This window comes from Schistocerca americana, chromosome 3 (genome assembly GCF_021461395.2).
Source record: "Schistocerca americana isolate TAMUIC-IGC-003095 chromosome 3, iqSchAmer2.1, whole genome shotgun sequence".
Taxonomy (NCBI): domain Eukaryota; kingdom Metazoa; phylum Arthropoda; class Insecta; order Orthoptera; family Acrididae; genus Schistocerca; species Schistocerca americana.
The window spans coordinates 649,053,690-649,073,621 of record NC_060121.1 but is presented as its reverse complement, the minus strand read 5'-3'; the positions used below and the strand labels follow the sequence as shown (position 1 = coordinate 649,073,621).

Below are 19,932 nucleotides of genomic sequence, written 5' to 3'. Positions count from 1 at the left end.
CCTCTGTTGCGAGTGGAAGATGAAAGGAAATGACTAGTAGTGGTACGGGGTGCCCTCCGCTATGTGCCGTACGGTGATCTGCGGATTGCCTATGTAGATGTAGATGTAGATCTCTACACGAGATAAACGATGCTGACAGCGCAATGATCGTACGTTTTCACTCGAGTACAGGTTGTCTGTGGCGTACACTAGTGTGTACGAAAAACTATGTTTCGCAGAATAATTAGTAGGGCCACGGACGCACATCGTGTCCGGCAGTCTGACGGCGGGGACGGGACCGTGGCAACAGCCCCTATGGGGAAGGGGGGAGGGGAGGGGGCGGTGAAAATAGTCCGTGTGGCGCGGGGCGAGGCAGTGTGCAGTGTGCGCGCAGGACCGCCGGACAGCGCGCCGCACGCCCACCGGCAGTGCTTCCGCGCCCGCGCCCGTGGCTTCGCGAGTGCTCCGTCGTGCTTGTGTGTGGAATGTGCAACACCCATGCCCAGTGACAGCACCGCCGGCAGGAGCGGCGCTGCGTCCGTGACGGCGACGGTAACCGTCACGACCAAGACGTCGACGACGCACGCAGTGGCCGCCAAGAGGACCCGCAGCGCAGCCACGTTCATGTCCACCGCCAAGACGACGCGCGCAGGTACGGCAAGCCAGCAACAAGGGCTTCCCAGGCCGCTCACTGCCGGGTGGCAGCCGCCCTCCGCCTTCTAGCGAATACGTCATCAAATGCGCGACCCTAAGATTACAGGACTAGAACGGAATGCGCGGGGAATCTACTAAAAGCAGGTGGCGCATCACATCTCGCAAGTTTGCAATAAAGCCGTGTTTGAGAACAGGGAAGAGCTGCTGATAAACAAGGCTTTTTCAGCCACCGATTTGGATAATCTGATCATCTTCGGGTATCGTCCAATTATTTACAACAGCATGTAAGACAACGTTCTCTCCGTGCGTAGTAGTGTGCAGAGTGCAATCATCACAGAAGGATGGAACCTCATTATGACAGTGTACAAAGATTAATAAATTATATTAATGCATAGCTATGTAAATGTCATTATGCCTTGATAAAACACGAAATTTTCTTCTTTAGCACTTGAACATGTTAAGGTGAAGTTTTACCACCGTTAGAGGGTTCATTTGTTCTCTTAGCAAAACACACTGTTGTTTATGTGGCTGTCTGACATCTGCAGGACAGCTGACATTTTCCTCCATTTTCTGATTTTTTGTTAGTTCCGTTTTTTCAGGCATCTACAAATGTGTAAGTTGTTCTTCATAACGCGCACTGTGCACCTGTTTATCAGATATTCACTTTTTCTGCCACATAAACTTTAGTGCATAGTATTAAGAGAATAAAAGCGCCCACTGATGATGTTGAAACTCCACTGAAACATGTTTGGGTGTTAAAGAAGAGGAATTTGTGTTTGTTCAAGGCAGAACCACGTTTACGTAATTATACGGGATGATTATGAAATGTATTCGCTAATTACAAATAGGATTGTACACCAGCTATGCGAATTACTGGTAACGTATGTAAATTTGTGCCGGACCGGAACTCGGAATTTCCGCTTTACGCGAGAGGTCGCGTTAACCACTTTGACTATCCGTGCACGACTCACAGTCAGATCTAAACCTCCTTATGTCCTAGTGCCTATGTCCCATAGCGCTCGCTTACAAATCGCATGATTCCCGCACTGGGAGAGATAGTGGTTTTGTCCATCAAATTACCTTGCTTTGCCATGAAATACAGTGGGGCAGCGTCTGTATTTTGCAGAGTCTGTACAGTTAGATGCAATGTTCCTTTGGACATGCATGCATGCATGCGTGCTGTCCTACGGTATACAGGGTGAGTTTTTTGTCTTGAGATAACGAAATATCTGAAAAACTACGCACCAGATTAAAAAACGGCAAAATACGTGTTCAATATTTTAAAAAAGTAGGGTCTGGTGATGCTATTGTTGACTCCTCCCTGCCTCACGCCAAGACAGCCATGCGAAAGAGGTGGGAAACTTTGAAATGTTAAATAGGAACACTCTATTTTTCATTGTAGATTGGGATTGTGCAAAAACTGCGGTTGCTCGACACAATACAAATTATTGGAACGTGGAAAACACACATTGGTTACTCCACATTGAACATCAGCATCCGTGGAATGTGACTGTTTGGTATCGAACAAATGGTGAAAAGACTACTGGTCCATTCTTTATCGAAGACAGTGGTGATAAATATCGAAAATTCTTGGAGAGTGATCTTCCAGTATTGCTTGTAGGTCTTTCCTTAGACTTGCTACAGACAATGGTTTCAACATGATGGGTCCCAGGACATCACGTGTACAACCGTCGGTGAATCGGAAAAGGCGGTCCATTGTCTTGGCCTGCAAGATCGCCAGATCTTACTTCTCTTCTGTTTGAAGAGTGAAGCTTATAATGCAATGCCAACAATGCGCGATAACATGGTCCAGCGTATCACCAAAGCATGTAGTAGATTACAGCGGAAACATATGCGCACCGATGTGGGCAGCGACATGTTTGAGCACTTACTGTGAAATAATTCTTACAAAACAAGCACCCCATTAGTGAGAGATGAGAGGACTCGCCTCAAACGAGCACCCCGCTGGTGAAAGGTGAGAGGACACACTTCAAACGAGATTGTTTCACAATTATTGATTACGTCTGGGTTTTTTTCTCTTGACATAGAGAATTTTTCTCGAAATAATACCGTTTTGGAATTAAATTTGTATATTACAGCGCCATCTGTCAAACGACGACAAAAATGTTACAAAGGTTAGTGTCTTTTCCATTACAATCCGAATTTAAAATAAAAATGGGCTGTTCATATTTGAGATTTCAAAGTTGCCACTTTCCCTGGGGAAGGGGTAGGGGTGCCAATTTTGGTATCATCGGATAAAATGTTTAAAAATATTGAATAATATTTTTCAGTTTTTCAGTCCGACGCGTAGTTTTTGAGATACTTCGTTGTCTCAAGATGAAAAGCTCACCATATATATTGGAAAGAAAACATGAACCAAAAGAAAGCTTCAGTCACAAGATGAATATATTAATGCATTTTACTGTTGACTATACGTGGTGATTCAGTTGTCTCTTTTCGAGTAATGCACCTCCACCCACATTCATCCCTGACCAATCAGGATTTCTAGTATGTTATTCATGCCACGCCCTCCTTCCACTGTACAAAAATTTCGGACGATACGGACTATTCAAGATATTTGGCCTCTTTTAGTCTTTGTTATTGAGCCGTTACGCCACCAGCATAGTCGGCTACTTCTTTAACATTTTTAATTTAAACGTGTCCGTGAGGGCAACGAACGAAAAATGACTTTCATAAACGTACACTAAGATTAATTGTGTTGACAATTCGAACCAAAATTAACCCTTAAAATCACATTTGCTTCCTAGGCAGAAAGCGTGAAGAATACAACGATGTAACTGTTTATATTATGCTGTTACGCTTCACAAAATTGTTAGGTAAAATTATATACAAACTTCAGTTTTACAATCTGTAAGTGTTCGACTAAGCCGTTGGTGTAATAAGACCAATCAATGAAGACCAAAAAAGGTCGAACGTGGAAAAAAACTTCGTGCAGTCGCAAATACCTGTACTGTACTGGAAGGGAGTGCCATGAATAACATAATGGCCGGCGGGGGCTGAGTGTGGGAGTGGGGTTGTGTTTGAAGGTAACTTTTGTACGTTTTTCTTGAATATCTCGAAAACTGGGGCCTTATAGCGAAGACGTATCCCAAGCACAGAATTTAACCATAATAATCAAAAGTCTCGTTCATTTTTCTGTAAGGCTAATAATTTGCAACTAGAGAGCGAGAGAATATGAAAATCTCGTGCCTGGGTTATGAAAGCCAACTACAACATTGCGGGTGGCATAAAACGACATCGGTAGGGGCAGCTGAATCACCATGTGCAATGCATTTCACCAGTGACACTAGATAGGTTTTATTTGAAGCAAGAGTAACAACGTTGCCATCCAGGTGGTTGTAAATAATTTTATTGAATCTAAAGATGACCAGATGATCGAAAGTGGTGGTTAACAATGATTTGTAAGCAATTTATGACAATTCTGATATATTTTTTCTGTGCATTGTGCTGTGAGTTACTCATTTGTATTTACACTTCACAGCGCGCCGTGTGATGTATGCTGAGGAATTACGGTCCATTCGGTCGAACAGAAAGACTGTATGTTCTATGATTTATTTATTCGTGAGCATTACGCATTACTTGCGGAACAGTAGTATACTACACAGAGTGGAAAATAGCTATGGTAACATATTGTGGCACGGTCATCGGCTGACGAATTCAACGCATTTCACCTGTCTCTGTGCTGTCCACGTAGAAATCGGTTTCTGGTGAGCCACATTCAAACCGACGGCGATCCGACTCAGAGCAGAGCTGGTCGATCACTCCGAATGTTGCTGCGGAGGCGATGTAATGTCCGTTCGATAAACGCTGGTGCTCGTCCTGTGCTACGGTGTACGCTTACGCAGACATTCTCTCTCCGATACTGGTGGTCCAGCATAAAAATTATTGGGTCGAATTCCTGTCTAATCAACGATAATATTATGTTCTGACCAATGCGTCTTGCACCGATAAGTTCAATAACTTGGGACGTGCTGCCATTTTCACTACATATCTGCCGATACCTGAGTGCTTGGATGTCGCGGGTACACTCTTGCTATAAGCCCAATCTAGGCGTAACATCCAGGCGTCGGGGCACATGATCAAATGGGACAACCCTTTCCTTGACTTTTGGGCACTGAGTTTATATAACTCGTCTTTGTAGCTACGTTTGCTCTCTGATAAACTCGGCAATTCTCTATCGAGAAACTATAATAGAATCTCGGCGACATATTCTTTCTGATAACACATACACATCTGTTCTTTTTCCTCTCTTCAAACGCTTGGGCCCATCTAGAACTCATAAGATAGTTCGATAAAATAGCCCAGTTGTTGTAGACTAGCGGGGCCGTAATCTCTGTCCGTCCATCCAGTTTAGTTTTACGGTGGTTTCCCCATACAGAATTAGCCGATTACGAAATGGATCCACATTTCTCCAAATAGCCGTCCCTAAAGAGCCCCTGTAAGCTAGTTGGTGCACTTTTTTCTTCCATTCTGAATGGTCGATTTCCAAGCAACTTCTTTCGTTGAATAATTACATTTTTGTTCAGAATTTCAACATTAACATCAATCTGACATTTGTCTCTCAATTATAATGTTCGTTCGGTTTCCCTATTTTGTATGGGTTTTAATTACCCTGAACTGTGCCACTTTTGCATGTACAAATCACTTACTAACCAAGTAAATAACATTGAACTCAAACGTCAGGTAAACGTATCTGAACAACGTTCTACCACTAGTTTTGTTAATAATGCACGATAAACAGCTGCTGTCTTTTGTTTTAATGGCTACAGTGTTAGTGAATTTACAAGCAGTCACGAATACGATACATTAGTACGCTATGTACATCGTATTCTGTTAGCTATATTCACTTATTGTCGAACAACACTTCTACCGCGATGGTGCTGCTCGTATCACAAACACCACTTTAAGAAAGAACTGAAAGAACGACACACACGCTACAGTCGCAGGTTCGAATCCTGCCTCGGGCATGGATGTGTGTGATGTCCTTAGGTTAGTTAGGTTTAAATAGTTCTAAGTTCTGGGGAAGTGATGACCTCAGATGTTAAGTTCCATAGTGCTCAGAGCCATTTAACCATTTTGAACGGCACGCACCACTACTGGTAGCTCGTGTTGTACCTTGTTCCACTTAGGTCACTGCTTTTCATTCACGTATCCAGTTTAGTAACGACAGATAAAACTCTACAAGACATCTTTGATGTCAGATTTATTCGATTCCAAAATCGTGTTAATTGATGCAGCTGCTCTCATATAACGCTGCACTTGGGTGTACGTCGCGCCAACTTCAAATGTAACGCGAGTTTGTACCGTCATCTTAATAACGACACGCTATCCCCGCACCGACTGCTTCTCTAATAGAAGTTCGCTGGCCTTGCAATGCCGTCGCCCCTACAGTCCCAAAACTTCAATAATCTTAGTTACTTTGACTTTAGCTCTAGTCAAACTTAAGCTTTTAGATTTTACTTAGACGCTTACAGCTATCTGACGTACACCCAATTCGTGTAAAGGCTTGGGAAAAAATTTAATAACAATAGTTTACGAGTAAAAAAGCCAATCAGTTCGCACGAAATACACATTTTTATACTCAAAATCCTTCTTGAAAAACCACTTGAGTAATTACTTCTGTCAAAGAAGTAATGTAACAACAATATCGTAATTTAAGTTTCTGAAAGCAGCCACAAGTCGCACTTTGTATTTTTTAGTGAAGGTTTCGCTCTCAAAAGAACAAGAGCATTATAAGAAGTACAATGCAAAAGGTACAAATTGACGTAATACGGAAAACTTATACAGACGTTACGTAAAGTACAAATTCTACTTTCTGTAGGGTGACTTACTTTTAATATTGGCTGACAGCATTAAATATTGCGTTTAAAGTTGGCTGACAGCTCTAAAGATTAAGCTGGCTGTACTGTAGTACTTAAACTTACGTTTAAAGTACAGTAGTAAATGATGACACTGATAGCGCCAAAGTTGAAACTGACGGTCCGACAGTACTTGTAACGTCCATGGTATATTGTGCCCAAAGATAATTTGTAGCTACATAAAACGAAATTTACGTTTTAATCGCCTGCTTTATGGGCGTGTGTATACACGTCTCATATCTGTACATCTTTGCTTATCTTTCAAAAAATACGAGTACATCCGTAAAAATTGAAATATTTTTCAAAATACATATAAAAATTCATATTTTAAAATGTCTGTACAAAAAATCATTCAAGACTGTCGTACATTTTTTAAAATTTTGTTACGATAATATGCCAGGTGTTATATTTTGGTTGTTTATCTACATCACTACATAAAATAACAGGAAGAAAACATATAAATTAAAATCGTTTTTTTCGTTTATAAATTTTTGCAGGATGTTCTTCTTTTCTACGAAAATTTCCAATCCTTCCACAACATTTAACAGAAGATCTTTATCTGTGGTGTGGATAATTTTCATTCTATCTTTTGTCTCACCTAATGTATGTTTAGTTGTTCTCAAACGTTCATCTAATGCTGTACGATTTGAATTTAAATTGCAGTGTTCCTTACAACGTTTTGTAAAAGTTTTTGCAATTTAGCCTTGATTTCAGGTACCCTATCTTTAACGGAAAAATTTACTGCATGGGAGACGGTCTATCGATGGGTAATAGTTTATCCAGCATTTTTCTTAATCACTTGGAAATGAGATTTTTTGATAAATTCTTCGTTTTAAAGTAGAAAATACTGTATTATCACCGGCATGTTGACGACAGTATAGTTGTATTTAAAGGAACCAAGGATGATTTAAATGAAATAACAAAGTCAATCAAATGTACCCAAAAATTAAGTTCACAGATGAACATGAAATTGATAGTAGCATAAAGTTATGCAATTTGTCAATTAGTAGATCTAATGGAAGATATATTTTTTTAAGTTTACAGGAACCCTACATATTGAGGTCAAATTATTGAGCCGGCCAGTGTGACCGAGCGGTTCTAGGCGCTTCAGTCTGGAACCGCGCGACTGCTACGGTTGCAGGTTCGAATCCTGCCTCAGCCATGGATGTGTGTGGTGTCTTTAGGTTAGTTAGGTTTAAGTAGTTGTAACTTGTAAGGGACTGATGAACTCAGATGTTAAACCCCATAGTGCTCAGAGCCATTTGAACCATTAAAAATTGGGAATAATTCAAAACATCCAATTCAGCACAAAAAAAAACATATTTCTATTCAGCTTCACACAGAATGTTACGGTTACCAATCACAGACTAAGATAGAGCTTCAGAACTGCAGAGAATCAAAAAGATAGCATTAAGGAACAATTAATAAGAACGTGACATACTGAAACTGTAACACACTATACGGAAAAATATTAAACAAAATAAAAACAATAGTATAGGAATGCCAGTGGAAAAATAAAGGTTATTACACCCAAATACAAAGGTCCTATAACAGACCGTATTGCGAGGTGTTTCCCTAGACAGGAAGTGAGAGCATCATTTCGAACTAGCGACTCCCTTAGACACGCACTAATTTACAAGGAGAATTACATAAGGACAAATAAGATACTTCAGGAGTATATAAAATGAGTTGCCACAATTGTCAGAACAATTACACTGGCCAAACTGGAAGACAGCTTAGTATACATTTTAAGAAACACTGCAATTTATTTCAAATCATACAGCACTGGGTGAACATTTGAGAACAACTAAATATACATTGGTGAGATAGAAGACAGTGTGAAAATTATCCACACCACAGATAAAGGTCCTCTGCTAAAAGTTCTGGAAGGATTGGAAATTTTCGTAGAAAATAGGAAAAACCCACAAAATTTGCAAATGAAAAAAACGAAATTAATTTATATGGGTTCTTCAAGTTATTTTATGGAGTGTTATAGATAAGCAACCAAAATGTAATACCTACCGCATTATCATAACAAAATTTTAAAAAAACGGGTGTTTTGAATTAATTTTTGTACAGGCATTATAAATATGAATTTTTATAATGTATTTTGAAAGATATTTCAATTTTTACGGATGTACACTTATTTTTTGAAAGATAAGTAGATATGTGCAGATATGAGATGTCTATACAGAGGCCCATAAAAGAGATTGAAATGTAAATTTCGTTTTCTGTAATGTAAATTACCTTTGGATACACTACATCATGGACGTTACAAATCCTTTTGTACAGTCAGTTTCATCTTTGGTGCTACCAGTGTCATAATTTACTACAGGACTAAATTTCAATATAACTACTAAGTCGTTTCCCTTTAAAATGTAATATCAGCTGCGATTAAACAGCGTTCCGCCGCGAACTTATTTTAAGGTTGCTTCACTTCTTCAAACTTACCCAAACACGAATTATAAACTTACAAAATGCAGTTCTTTTAGAGCAATGCTCTTTAAATAAGCGAGCCTGATATTTTTATTACAATACTTATACAATGTTAATTCTTCTCGTCTGAAGAGTGCAAATATTTCCTCTATTGTCAGCGATGAACATAACTAACACATATCAGCGATATAAGCTTTAACTTCCTGAGAGTCAATAATCTCTTTATTTGTTATCAAACAAAATGTTTCGTAATATTGGCTATTCGAAATATGATACCCTTAGCGTATAACTCAAAATATATCGAAACTATTCCTCAAAAAATATTTAATATCACGTTTGATACTCCCATGAGCGCTTTAATTACTTTTTTTGAATCAATAATAAACTTTAAATATCCTTCCTCTATTAGCTAAATGTTAAAGATTCAGACTATGCAGTAGATTCCTTTGGATTACTTTGCGTAATCCTTTCTCTTAAAATTATTTATTTTTAGATAAATATTTTTCTTTCTTTCTTTCTTTCTTTCTTTCAATTTGACAATCTTTAAGTGGGATTCTATTTATTGACGCGTGGAGACACTTTCTTTTTTCGCTTTGAACAAATAATAATTTATTTCTCTTTTATAATACAGTTAATCGTCGTTATGTTACGTAGGTAGGCAACTCACTATTGAGCGGACTGATTATTAATAAAACTGAGTCAAACGTAAACCACTAGAAGCCACAGCCACTTAAACTTTGCCATTTAAACAACCTAAGCTACAGAGTTGCCTCAGGCCTTAGACCGATATACTGCGTGAACTAAAGACGGTAAATTAGCCAGTCGTAACTTCCCTTTTTCAGTAGATAAGACTGCCTTACCTGATTAGTCAAGTGGTTCAGTGATTAACTGGTTCGCTGTAATTAGGACAAAAATTAAAGTTGGTGATATGAATTGTAAAATAAAATCGATTGTTAACAGTTGCTACCACATAAAGTTCCGTTCACACATATGTAATGTCTGCCAAAAATCATCTAACCAAGCAATGTAACTACTTTCTCCCAGACTGGCCACAAACCCACAACCATATACAAACGCTACGACTCAACTAACCTTGAACGAGCGCGGGGGGCACACAACTTTAAGAAACTGTTGAAGAATTGAATCCACGATCCGAACCCAATATCATGTAAACATGCAAATTAATCTCTTCTTATATATATATCAGCTCAACAGCAGCAGCAATACCTCCAGTATCGCGACGTAAGAGTCACATTAAATTAGTTTCACATTGACCTTCAATGTGTTCAAATCACGACACTCGAACGCCCGACACACAACCATATAAAGTCTCACGGAAAAAGCCTTAATGCCGCCCTATGTTTGTAAGCTGTAATTTGAAGAAACCGTTGGCACGGTAGCACAAATCCGGCAACCAACTCCTGACTCCCCACTACTACCGTATGCTCTTCGATCGAGTCAAGACTGAACTGACTTCACTTCGGATCCTAACGATACAGATCTCCAGTCGAGTCGAAATTATGCTACCTATCTGCCTCATGTTAAACTTATCTTCCAAGCAAATGAACAATGTTCCCTTCTCCGTTAACAATCAAATTATAATGTATTATTATGCCGCTGCTCGCTGGTGCTGGAGTGGGGAGCTGCGGGTCGTTTACTCCTTGCGGTCCTGGGTACTTCTTTGCTGCCAAGAACCTGCTCGCTGCTCTACTGCTGCATTAAATTTGTCTCCACTACTACAACGTTACAAAGAAATTAATATAACAAACACATAACATTCCTCTTTACGTATAACACGTTCATTACACTTCGCCTCAGCTACAGTTGGTTGTCAATGCAACTGTGGTGAGAAAATTAAATGTAAAATTTTCTCTAGAAAATTAAAACCCTTTAGACTGATTGTGACTAAACAAAAATTTACCGGCGAATATGTACTAAAACTCTATTGGAGCTGTCATATCAACGAATTTGAAAAAGCTACCTGCTTTTCATACAAATGACCCTCCGTTATCATTCAATTTCATATCGCCACATATTGTTGCACCAATGTGTGTTACGTGATTTGTTTAAGTGATTATTGGATGACTCAACCGATACAAATACTTGGGTGCAACAATTTATGGGAAATTGAAGTGAAATGATACATAGGCTCAGTGGTAGGTAAAGTAGGAGGGAGATTTAGCTCGACTGGTAAGATACTAGGAAATTGGCGTCATTCTAATACGGAGGTTGCTAACAAAACTCTTGTGCGACTCATCTTAAAATATTGATTTAACTGTGGGAGACCGATACCGTCTAGGTTTTAGGTTTTCGAACCCGCAGCAGAGCCTCACCGAAATGAAACCTGAACAAGTAGACCCTTATCTCATTAACGGCTTCTTACAAAACTTCGGAAGCCCATATTAAGAAAGGAATCCAGAAATATACTGCAGTGCTCTCCGTGCCGCACCTGTAGAGACTAGAGACAAGAGATTAGACTGTGACTGTAGGCTTTGCCGGCGTAAACTGTTGATGAAGGTTTCTCGGGTCTCCAGCCGGGTGGTAGCGCTGATATCTCGCGACGTTCGCCAGAAGGTGGGTTGAATGACACTTCCAAAAACGTCACGAGATATCAACGCTACCACTCGGCTGGAGACCCGAGAAACCTTCATCGAGAGATTAGACTAATTACACTAATTACAGCGGATCTAGGGGAATTTAGACGGTCACTCTTTGATCTCTCTGTACACGTTTTAAGAAAGAAAGATAAGTGTTTAACGCCCAGTCGACAATGATGTCATTAGAGACGGGGAAGGATGGAATCGGGGAAGGATGAGGAAGGAAATCAGCCGTGTTATGTCAAACGAATCATACTTGAATTTGCCTCAAGCGCTTTTAGGGGTATCACGGAAAACCTAAATGGGTATGACCGAATGACAATTTAAACCATCGTGCTGCCGAATAAGAGTTCAGTTTCTTAAGACTGCGCCACCTTGCTCGTCGTAGGCGAATGGAAAGGGAATAAATTGTAAAATATGGTACACTGGAAAGTATTCTCTAGCATATACTTCAGTTCTTTCCAGACAATATATGTAGATCTGCTTGCGCATATTCAATTTGTTTACGTTTAAGTTTAGCGGCAATGACAGTCGGTGAAAGAAAATCTCTAACAGTTGGCAGTACTGTTGGCAGCTTTCAACTGCGGAAACCAAAAGGTTGCAGGCCAAAACAACAGTAGCATATATTGCTGCGATAATAGTGAGGCGTTCCATAGAGATGTACACAAAATGGCGTTACTTGGTTGGTTGAGAAAGGCACGCAAAGCAGCCGCGCCAAGCCCACTGCAGCTGTCTGGGATCATACGCCGCATTTTGGTTCCGCAGCTCTGCCCATCGAGATTTTAAGTTGCAATGCAAGCGGTCTGTCGTTTCATTTGTGCTTTGAAAATGATGGGCTGTTCACCTGTCAAAGGATCGTGCGGTTGCATAGTATTTTATCAGTTTGTATCCCCCTAAGTTATTTGAAGCCGAAACTTCACGTTTGTGATATTGTGGCTGCAGTTAGGCCGTGCTGAATGAGACTGAGGTCAGAAAGTGTGACCGGCAGGTGTGGACTGGGGAGCGCGTTGCTGGCGCTCGCGCGCCTCTCCCGGAAGCTGCAGCAACCGCGTGTCGGCGCTTCCGCCCCAGAAGCGACCTGCGTGTCGCCGCGTTCACTGCCATCGGCAGGCACGCTTTTCGTAACGAAAGAAACTGTTGCCTCCTTTGCAGCGCTAAAGCTTGGCCGTCACGAACACAGAGGCCTTAAGCTATTGTGAGGTTACGAAAAATTTTAATGCTACAGGCAGCAGTGAGGGAGCGGGAAGGGTTAGAGGCGGAAGGGGGCGGGTGGATGATGAGAAGTTGGGGGGGGGGGGGCGAGGGGAGGGAATTGACTAAGAGAAGCTGACGGAAATACCAACAATCAATTACAATATTTGCTCTGCAGCTCACAAGAAAATTATGGAGAACGGTTGTCGTTTTATGTGCTACTAACTGATAAACCCGACGCTGACGGGTATTCATTTAGCCACTTATACATTAGGATCGAAAATAAAAAACAATGAACTGTGTTTGTAGTGTAATTTCCATCATTCGTGAAAACAATTTTGGAATTATGAAACAGTCGTACAAAGAAAAACACATACAGTACAAATGTATAAATGCGGTATCCAAATTAATAAACATAATATGCGAAATTCAAATTCTCTGCAATATTTATTTAACTTAGAAGTTGATTATAAACAATATTTCTAGTTACATGTCCAGGCATCTGGGTGCAACTGCTTCGCGTGTCTACGATTCGATTTTGTAAACGTCTCTACGGCAACGTCTTTTCATGGGTCTATAGACGATTATCGTTTTCGCCTACAGCTGTTTCCACTTCGCAGTTGAAAGCTGTGAAAAGCGCTGCCAGGTCTCAAGGATTTCATTACGTTGACTCGTCTGTAGGAGTGTCTTAGTACTAAGGAACAACTGTATTGAAGCTTCACGCTTGGTGCCGCATTTTTTCACGTATCTCTCTATTTATGACGTCATATCTCTTGAACTATGTGCCGTACGATGATATATTTGTGCAAGTACATTCAGAGGCGAAATATCTTGCCAATAGCGTTAGTAGCAAAGAAGTAATAATTTTAAACGCCGTGCGAAATTTTTTCACGCGTCTCATTGTTAATGACGTCATATTTCCTATGTGCCATACAAAGAAATTTTGTAGGTACATTCAGCCGCATATATGAATACTGCCTGCGAAATGTGTTGCAAATAGAGTTAGTAGTAAAGAAGCACTACATTTAAATGTCATGCGTGATGCGGCAGTTTTTCACTGTTCTCTGTTTATGACGTCATATCTCCCAATCTATGATAGAAAGCTGGTTCTCACTCTCAGAGCAATTGTAGCCTGACAGTAATGGATGTATGTACCAAGTTTGGCGGATCCAAGGATCTCGAGTCAAACACCCATACAGTCCTAGCTCGTTTATCTGCCTTCTATGGTTGCTACTCCAATTTTGTTTATCATGTCGATAAGAAAAAACTCTTCTTTTGGAACTGAATGTTTGATTTGTTCCCAACGAAATATGTTTCGCTTATTCATGCTGGGTATCATCAGCGTTCTATAACACAAAGAAAAATATTTAATTACACATACTTTTAGGAGGTTAGTAGTGATTCCTGGCAGGCCATTTCAATGAGTTGCCAAGAATCCTCAGATCTCTTCGCCATTTAAATGAGCTGCCAGAAACCACTGCAAAAATATTGCAGAAATATGAATAATTAAATAATTTTAAATATAGAGCACTGATGATGCCTAGCACGAATAAGTGAAACATGTTTGAATAAAAACAAATAAAACATTCAGATGTAAAAGAAGGAATTTTTAGTTCTACATGATAAACATAATTTGATAAGATTTTCGCTTGCTGAAATTCAAAGTGAAGTGTGCACATTGTTTCACAACACTTGCGCCACCCAAGGCTTCCCGCAATACCTGCATTGCAATACGGAGTCAGGGCAGTCCTCTCATACAAAATCTCCAAAGGCTTGGTTAGTACCATTGACATTACGTCCAAAATATTGAATCCTGATCTAATAAACTCTTTTTGAATCTACTAAGACTCGCTGCTTATCGTTTACTGGATGCACAGATTCTAAAAATACAAACACAGGCCTAAACTGGAAGTTAAAATGAATCACAAACCATTGCTAAAATGTTTGGATCCTGAGTTTGACTTACGCAGAAAACCGCACAATGGCCCAAAGATGGGACTTGTATTTAAACAATTACTGTAACACAATCTACGTCAGCTTCACTACAAGTACCTCAATACAGTGTACACATTTGGGACCCGAACATGAGTTCGACACCCAGGATGTTATGTTCTCAAATGGGCACAAACTTACCGTACACACCAGAAAATTTCAAGGTGCACCAGTGACCAAATTAGCGTTAACATTTACAGTGGTGCAGGTATATTACCTCCGTAAAGACATATTGTTGTGTTTGAAATAATGAACACACTAATCAAAGCTCTAGTCGTAGGACGAACAGAAATTGCAGTGGTGTCCATGGGCATCATTGAGTTGCCATAAACTTGCTGCAGTCGTCCTCTGATAAAAGCTACAGTGATCTATTTCATCAAATTTTGGAACTATACTCCATGTAGTTAACTTCGAACCACATGCAGCCTCGATTGTACTACAGAAATACCGCGTATTTCCTGGCTTGTCCATTTGGAAGAGTACCAACGGAACAACTATGGGATATGGTGACTTGACAAAAGGTTAAGTCTCGAATATCAATGAACTGCATTAGTAGACCGAAGCAGAAAGATTCACTTAAACTATTCTTTCCACGATACCACAAAGTGCAGAGGGTCTACTTGTTGGTATTTCACAAATAACTGATTTTGCGTGAGTGATATGTCGGACGGAAACTCTTTGTTGTGCCAGTTTCATAATTTTTTTGAAGAATCTTTCATAGTGTTACAGCTTTCACAATATAAAATGTAAGGAGCCCACTGACGAATGTTTGCAGTCGAAGAAAAGATCATTACATGCGAAGCATGTGGTTAGATTAGACAGCGATAAAGAAATAAATTGACGTGTCCTTTTCGAAGGGCCATCCCGGCATCCTTAACCTGAATGGTTGGACAGGGAGTTGAACCCCATCGTCCAGAATACGAAGTGGTCTAGTACAACACTGCTTTCATCGTAATTACACTTATCTCTAAAAGATCATTTAATGTATTAAATAATGCTTCTAAAAAAGAAATCCACTTTCTACTAACACACATGAAAAATGATTGTTATCGGCTATTGTTGATGTCAAAATCCACAACAAAAACATCCTGAAGATGCGATAATTGAAAGGCAGTACGAGCAGTAAGACATAAATAGATAGCGCATATCAATGCAAATGATGAGTTACTTTCGGATTACTTCAAAGAAATGTGTGGTTCAAACCTTTCGTTAATTATTGGTGGAAACGATACTAAACCAAAGCAAAGAATAAGTGAATCGTGTTCTAATAAGAAAAGAAGAAGACTGAAACAATTCAGTGGTAACTGCTAATATAACATCAAAAGTAATAAACTGAGAAGACTGTTTGACAAAAAGCAACACAATTGGTATCGAATGAGCGGATCAAACCAAATTACTTGTATTTTCTTACAATGTAAGCACCTCCAGGTTAAAGTTTGATTGCACATCGCTACAAATCTCAAGAAGAGACGCTATTGCCTTATTTCGTCTCAGAATGGAACATACAAAAATAAAATTATGAATTTATACTAAAGCAGGAGGAAACCCCGCAGTGCATCTATTGAGCACCATAAGTAGATCGCCACATCCTCGAAGACTGTACAGCTACCTAAGACTTGGAACGTCAAATTGACCCAGGAAAATCTAACACTGATTCCAGCGGACAATAGATTAGTTATAAACCCTGTACTACACTTGCTAAAGAGAAATAGGTAATAAAACAGTTGTTTGTCGACTTAGGGGGTAGGAATAGGAAGTGAAGTCTCTCGGCGCCAGTTTAGCTCCGAGACACCACCAGATCTGTTCTTCGCATCCGGACCCGACATGAACGACTAATTCTTTGTATAGTTTTTTCATTTTTTTCAGAGGCCATGTTTGCTTTCAAATAAATTTTTATGGAAAAAGAACAAACACAAATTTCTTCTTTTTTACACATACACGTTTCGGTGAAGTTCCACCAACCTCGTTGCGTTCATTTTATTTTCTTGATAGCATCTACTCTTGTTCATAAGACTTTCTGTCGTCTGCTAACATTCTGGTACAGTTTAGTAACTGAAGTTTTTGTGATTTACATGTTGTCATGAGTATGAAATCGTTTCGCAACCACACACTGTGTCACTGTTTACAAACCCTTCAATTCAAGTTGAGAATGTCTTAAAACGTGCCTCAGTATGTACGAACGAAATTGTTTGCTCAAAGCAGAATCCTTATTCAGTACATATTTTTCTTACAATACTTCGTACCGATATGAAATTTGATTTAACTTTGCGGTAGAAAGACAAGCAGTCGTTGTCAAATTCTGTTTATAACGAATGCCGACAGTGGCTCCTGCAGTCGAAATGGAAAAACCAAAGGCAGCAGAAGTGCCGGGGAGAACCGTGCCTGCTTCTCTGGTTGGCTGTAGTGAAGCTGTTGTATTTCAGCAGGCCACTACTGCAGATAACGCTGGCCAAGTATTTTTAAAAACTGTCTATCGGTGCAACATCCTCTCTGGCGGTCTGCCAAGAGAAACGCAGTAAGTAATAACTAACAGTCAGTTACCGAACCCCTAACACGAGCGCCGAAAATACTGCTCCACTGGCGGCTGCCAACGGTTCCGGCTTCGGGCTCAACCGTCCTCCAATTGTCTGTCACGTTAGATGCGTGCTCCGAAACTGACCTTCAATAGATCCACCTCCTTGCCCGCGATACCGAATTCGTTCTTCCCGTAACAGCACCTCGGCGTACTACTTGATAAGTTAATAAGGAAACAAATACGACCCGTTGTGATGTTTATTTACAAGTCATATATAGGCAGTGAGCTACAGTGTATATCGTTGCAAGTCACAAGGAAGACGCGAAATAGCCCGCCTACTTAGCTGAGTAGCCATCACGTCTGAATGCCACGCAGCGGCCAGGGGTTCGACTCTCCGCCGGGTCGGAGATTTTCTCCGCTTGAGGTTGGGTGTTGTGTTTCCCCCATCATCATTTCATCGTCATCGACACGTAAATTGTGCAGTGTATCGTCAACTCAAAAAAAATTGCAAATCGGCGGCCGAACTTCGCCGGACGGTGACTCCCGGCCATGGGTGGTGCCAAACGATCATTTTCCAGCATGTCCGCCCCCGGTAGCTGAGTGGCAGCCGGTACGGTAGCTCAGCGTGTTCGGTCAGAGGGTTAGCTGCCCTCCGTAATAAAAAAAAACTGAGTTAATCGATCAACAACGAACTTAAACGGATGTCTTACGACATCCGCCCCGAGCAGATGCAACGAACCAAAGCGAACAAAATGAGATTAAAAAAAAAAAAAGGTGGTCAGCGCGACGGACTGTCAACCCTAAGGGTGCGGGTTCGATTCCCGGCTGGATCGGAGATTTTCTCCGCTCAGGGACTGGGTGTTGTGTTGTCCTAATCATTATCATTTCATCCCTATCGACGTGAAAGTCGCCGAAGTGGCGTCAAATCGAAAGACTTGCACCAGGCGAGCGGTCTACCCGACGGGAGGTCCTCGTCACACGAAATTATTATTATTTTCCAGGATGCGAAACTGGATACGCTTATGCTCCTGAAGATCACTTCAGGAGCTCTGGAGTTAGACAACGATCTCGCAAGATCACCATGATACAGCAACTGACTTTGGTTCATTTACCATACCGACAGATTTTGTTCGTTACAGATACTCCTTTCTGTAAATCTGTGAGTTGCAACTGCTTTCAAAGCCAAGGAAGTTAAGAGGACATCTTCGGCTTGCATCTCAACGATCAAACAGCGGGCATTCAGATCTCCCTGGAATCCACCGAAGATGTTTTCTTCCGGCTTCTTCAGTGATAATTTTGAACAGATTCATGGTACCAGAATGAAATTTTCACTGTGCAGCGGAGTGTGTCCTGATATGAAACTTCCTAACAGATTAAAAGTGTCTGGCGGATCGAGACTCGAGCTCGGGAACTTTACCTGTCGCGGGCAAGTGCTCTACCATCTAAGTTACCCAAGCACGACTCATGATCCCTCCTCACAGCTTCAATTCTGCCAGTACCTCGTCTCCTACCTTTCAAACTTCACAGATGCTCTCCTGCGAACCAAAGGTAAAGGTCTCAAGTTTGAGTCTCGGCCCGGCAGACAGTTTTAATCTATCAGGAAATTTCAGATTTATGGTACAAATTTTGTTGTGGTATCTGATTCCACAGTTCCCTAGCTACCTCACATTAATCTGAATTACTTCTTGTAATGTCTTCGTTTGTGAGTGCATCGGCTCCATTTGTCATATTACGTAGTTTCTTATCATTCTGTCGCTAAAGAGATGCTAAGACCAGTGCAAAACCACAATTTCTAATGCCTGCAGTCTCCTCTCTTCACTTCGCCTTCGTGTACAGCATCCATTTCTAACGTACAGGCAACGAACGAAGGTAGGTTGACAGTGCATGTAATTGACCACCCACAAAAGGAAGCATCACGTACAGGCATACTCTGTTTTGAACTGTTTGCGAAATACAGCTATACAAAACACTTTTCTCAAGAGCACATCCGTTTTGTAAGAGCGGCACTGAAGGGTCTAGCAACAAATCGAATAAAGTCATTATTTTTACTAGAAGGTATCTTCAAGCGATGTTTCAATTCAGACATTACTTTTAATGCGTACGTATCAGTGTGAAACATCGTTGTAAATTTCTTTGATCTACAGTACAAGAGGGTTTATTTTTCGATGGAAAGTAACTTACGCACTATTTTTCAATGTTTTAACAGCATTTAGCAGAGAATGAAAAAAAAAAACATGTAGTTCAGCGTGTCTTGCTCTTGAGTCGGACAATGTATCTGCCAACTTTGACCAACATTTTAAATTTTCTGTTCGTATACTGGAAGACTCATTGTACCACATTAGGCCTGATTTCCATTCTTGCACAAATTTGGTCCTGTAAAATTCTGACTCAGTCATCGAAGCCATCTGTTGGTAGACATGCTGCCGTCTCTATTGCTCCACAGCCAGCATATACTGCTAGATGATGCTCTCGAAGTAAACTGCAACCAGTAGCAGTGTGAAGAGTTTGTTACAAATCTGTCACAGTTGCAGTACATATATTTTGGCGACCAGTTCATAAACGGCTGGTTTATTCTCAAGCCTGACCTACTGAGACTGCATTGAAAGTGCCTGATCTTAATGACAACCACCTAAAATTGGCAATACATGCATCACACAGTGACAGTAGATAAATATCCAGTATACATATG

At 40.6% G+C, this 19,932-nt stretch overlaps 1 protein-coding gene across 1 annotated transcript in view; it reads left to right on the top strand.

Annotated features, from left to right (window-relative positions):
• Positions 1-294: 294 nt before the first annotated feature.
• The window catches only part of LOC124606271 (rho GTPase-activating protein 6), a 1,145,472-nt gene continuing 1,125,834 nt past the window's right edge, over positions 295-19,932 (top strand). Inside the window, exon 1 of the mRNA XM_047138251.1 lies at positions 295-631. Within this exon, the coding sequence (XP_046994207.1) occupies positions 295-631 (337 nt within the window). The remainder of the gene's footprint in view (positions 632-19,932) is intronic.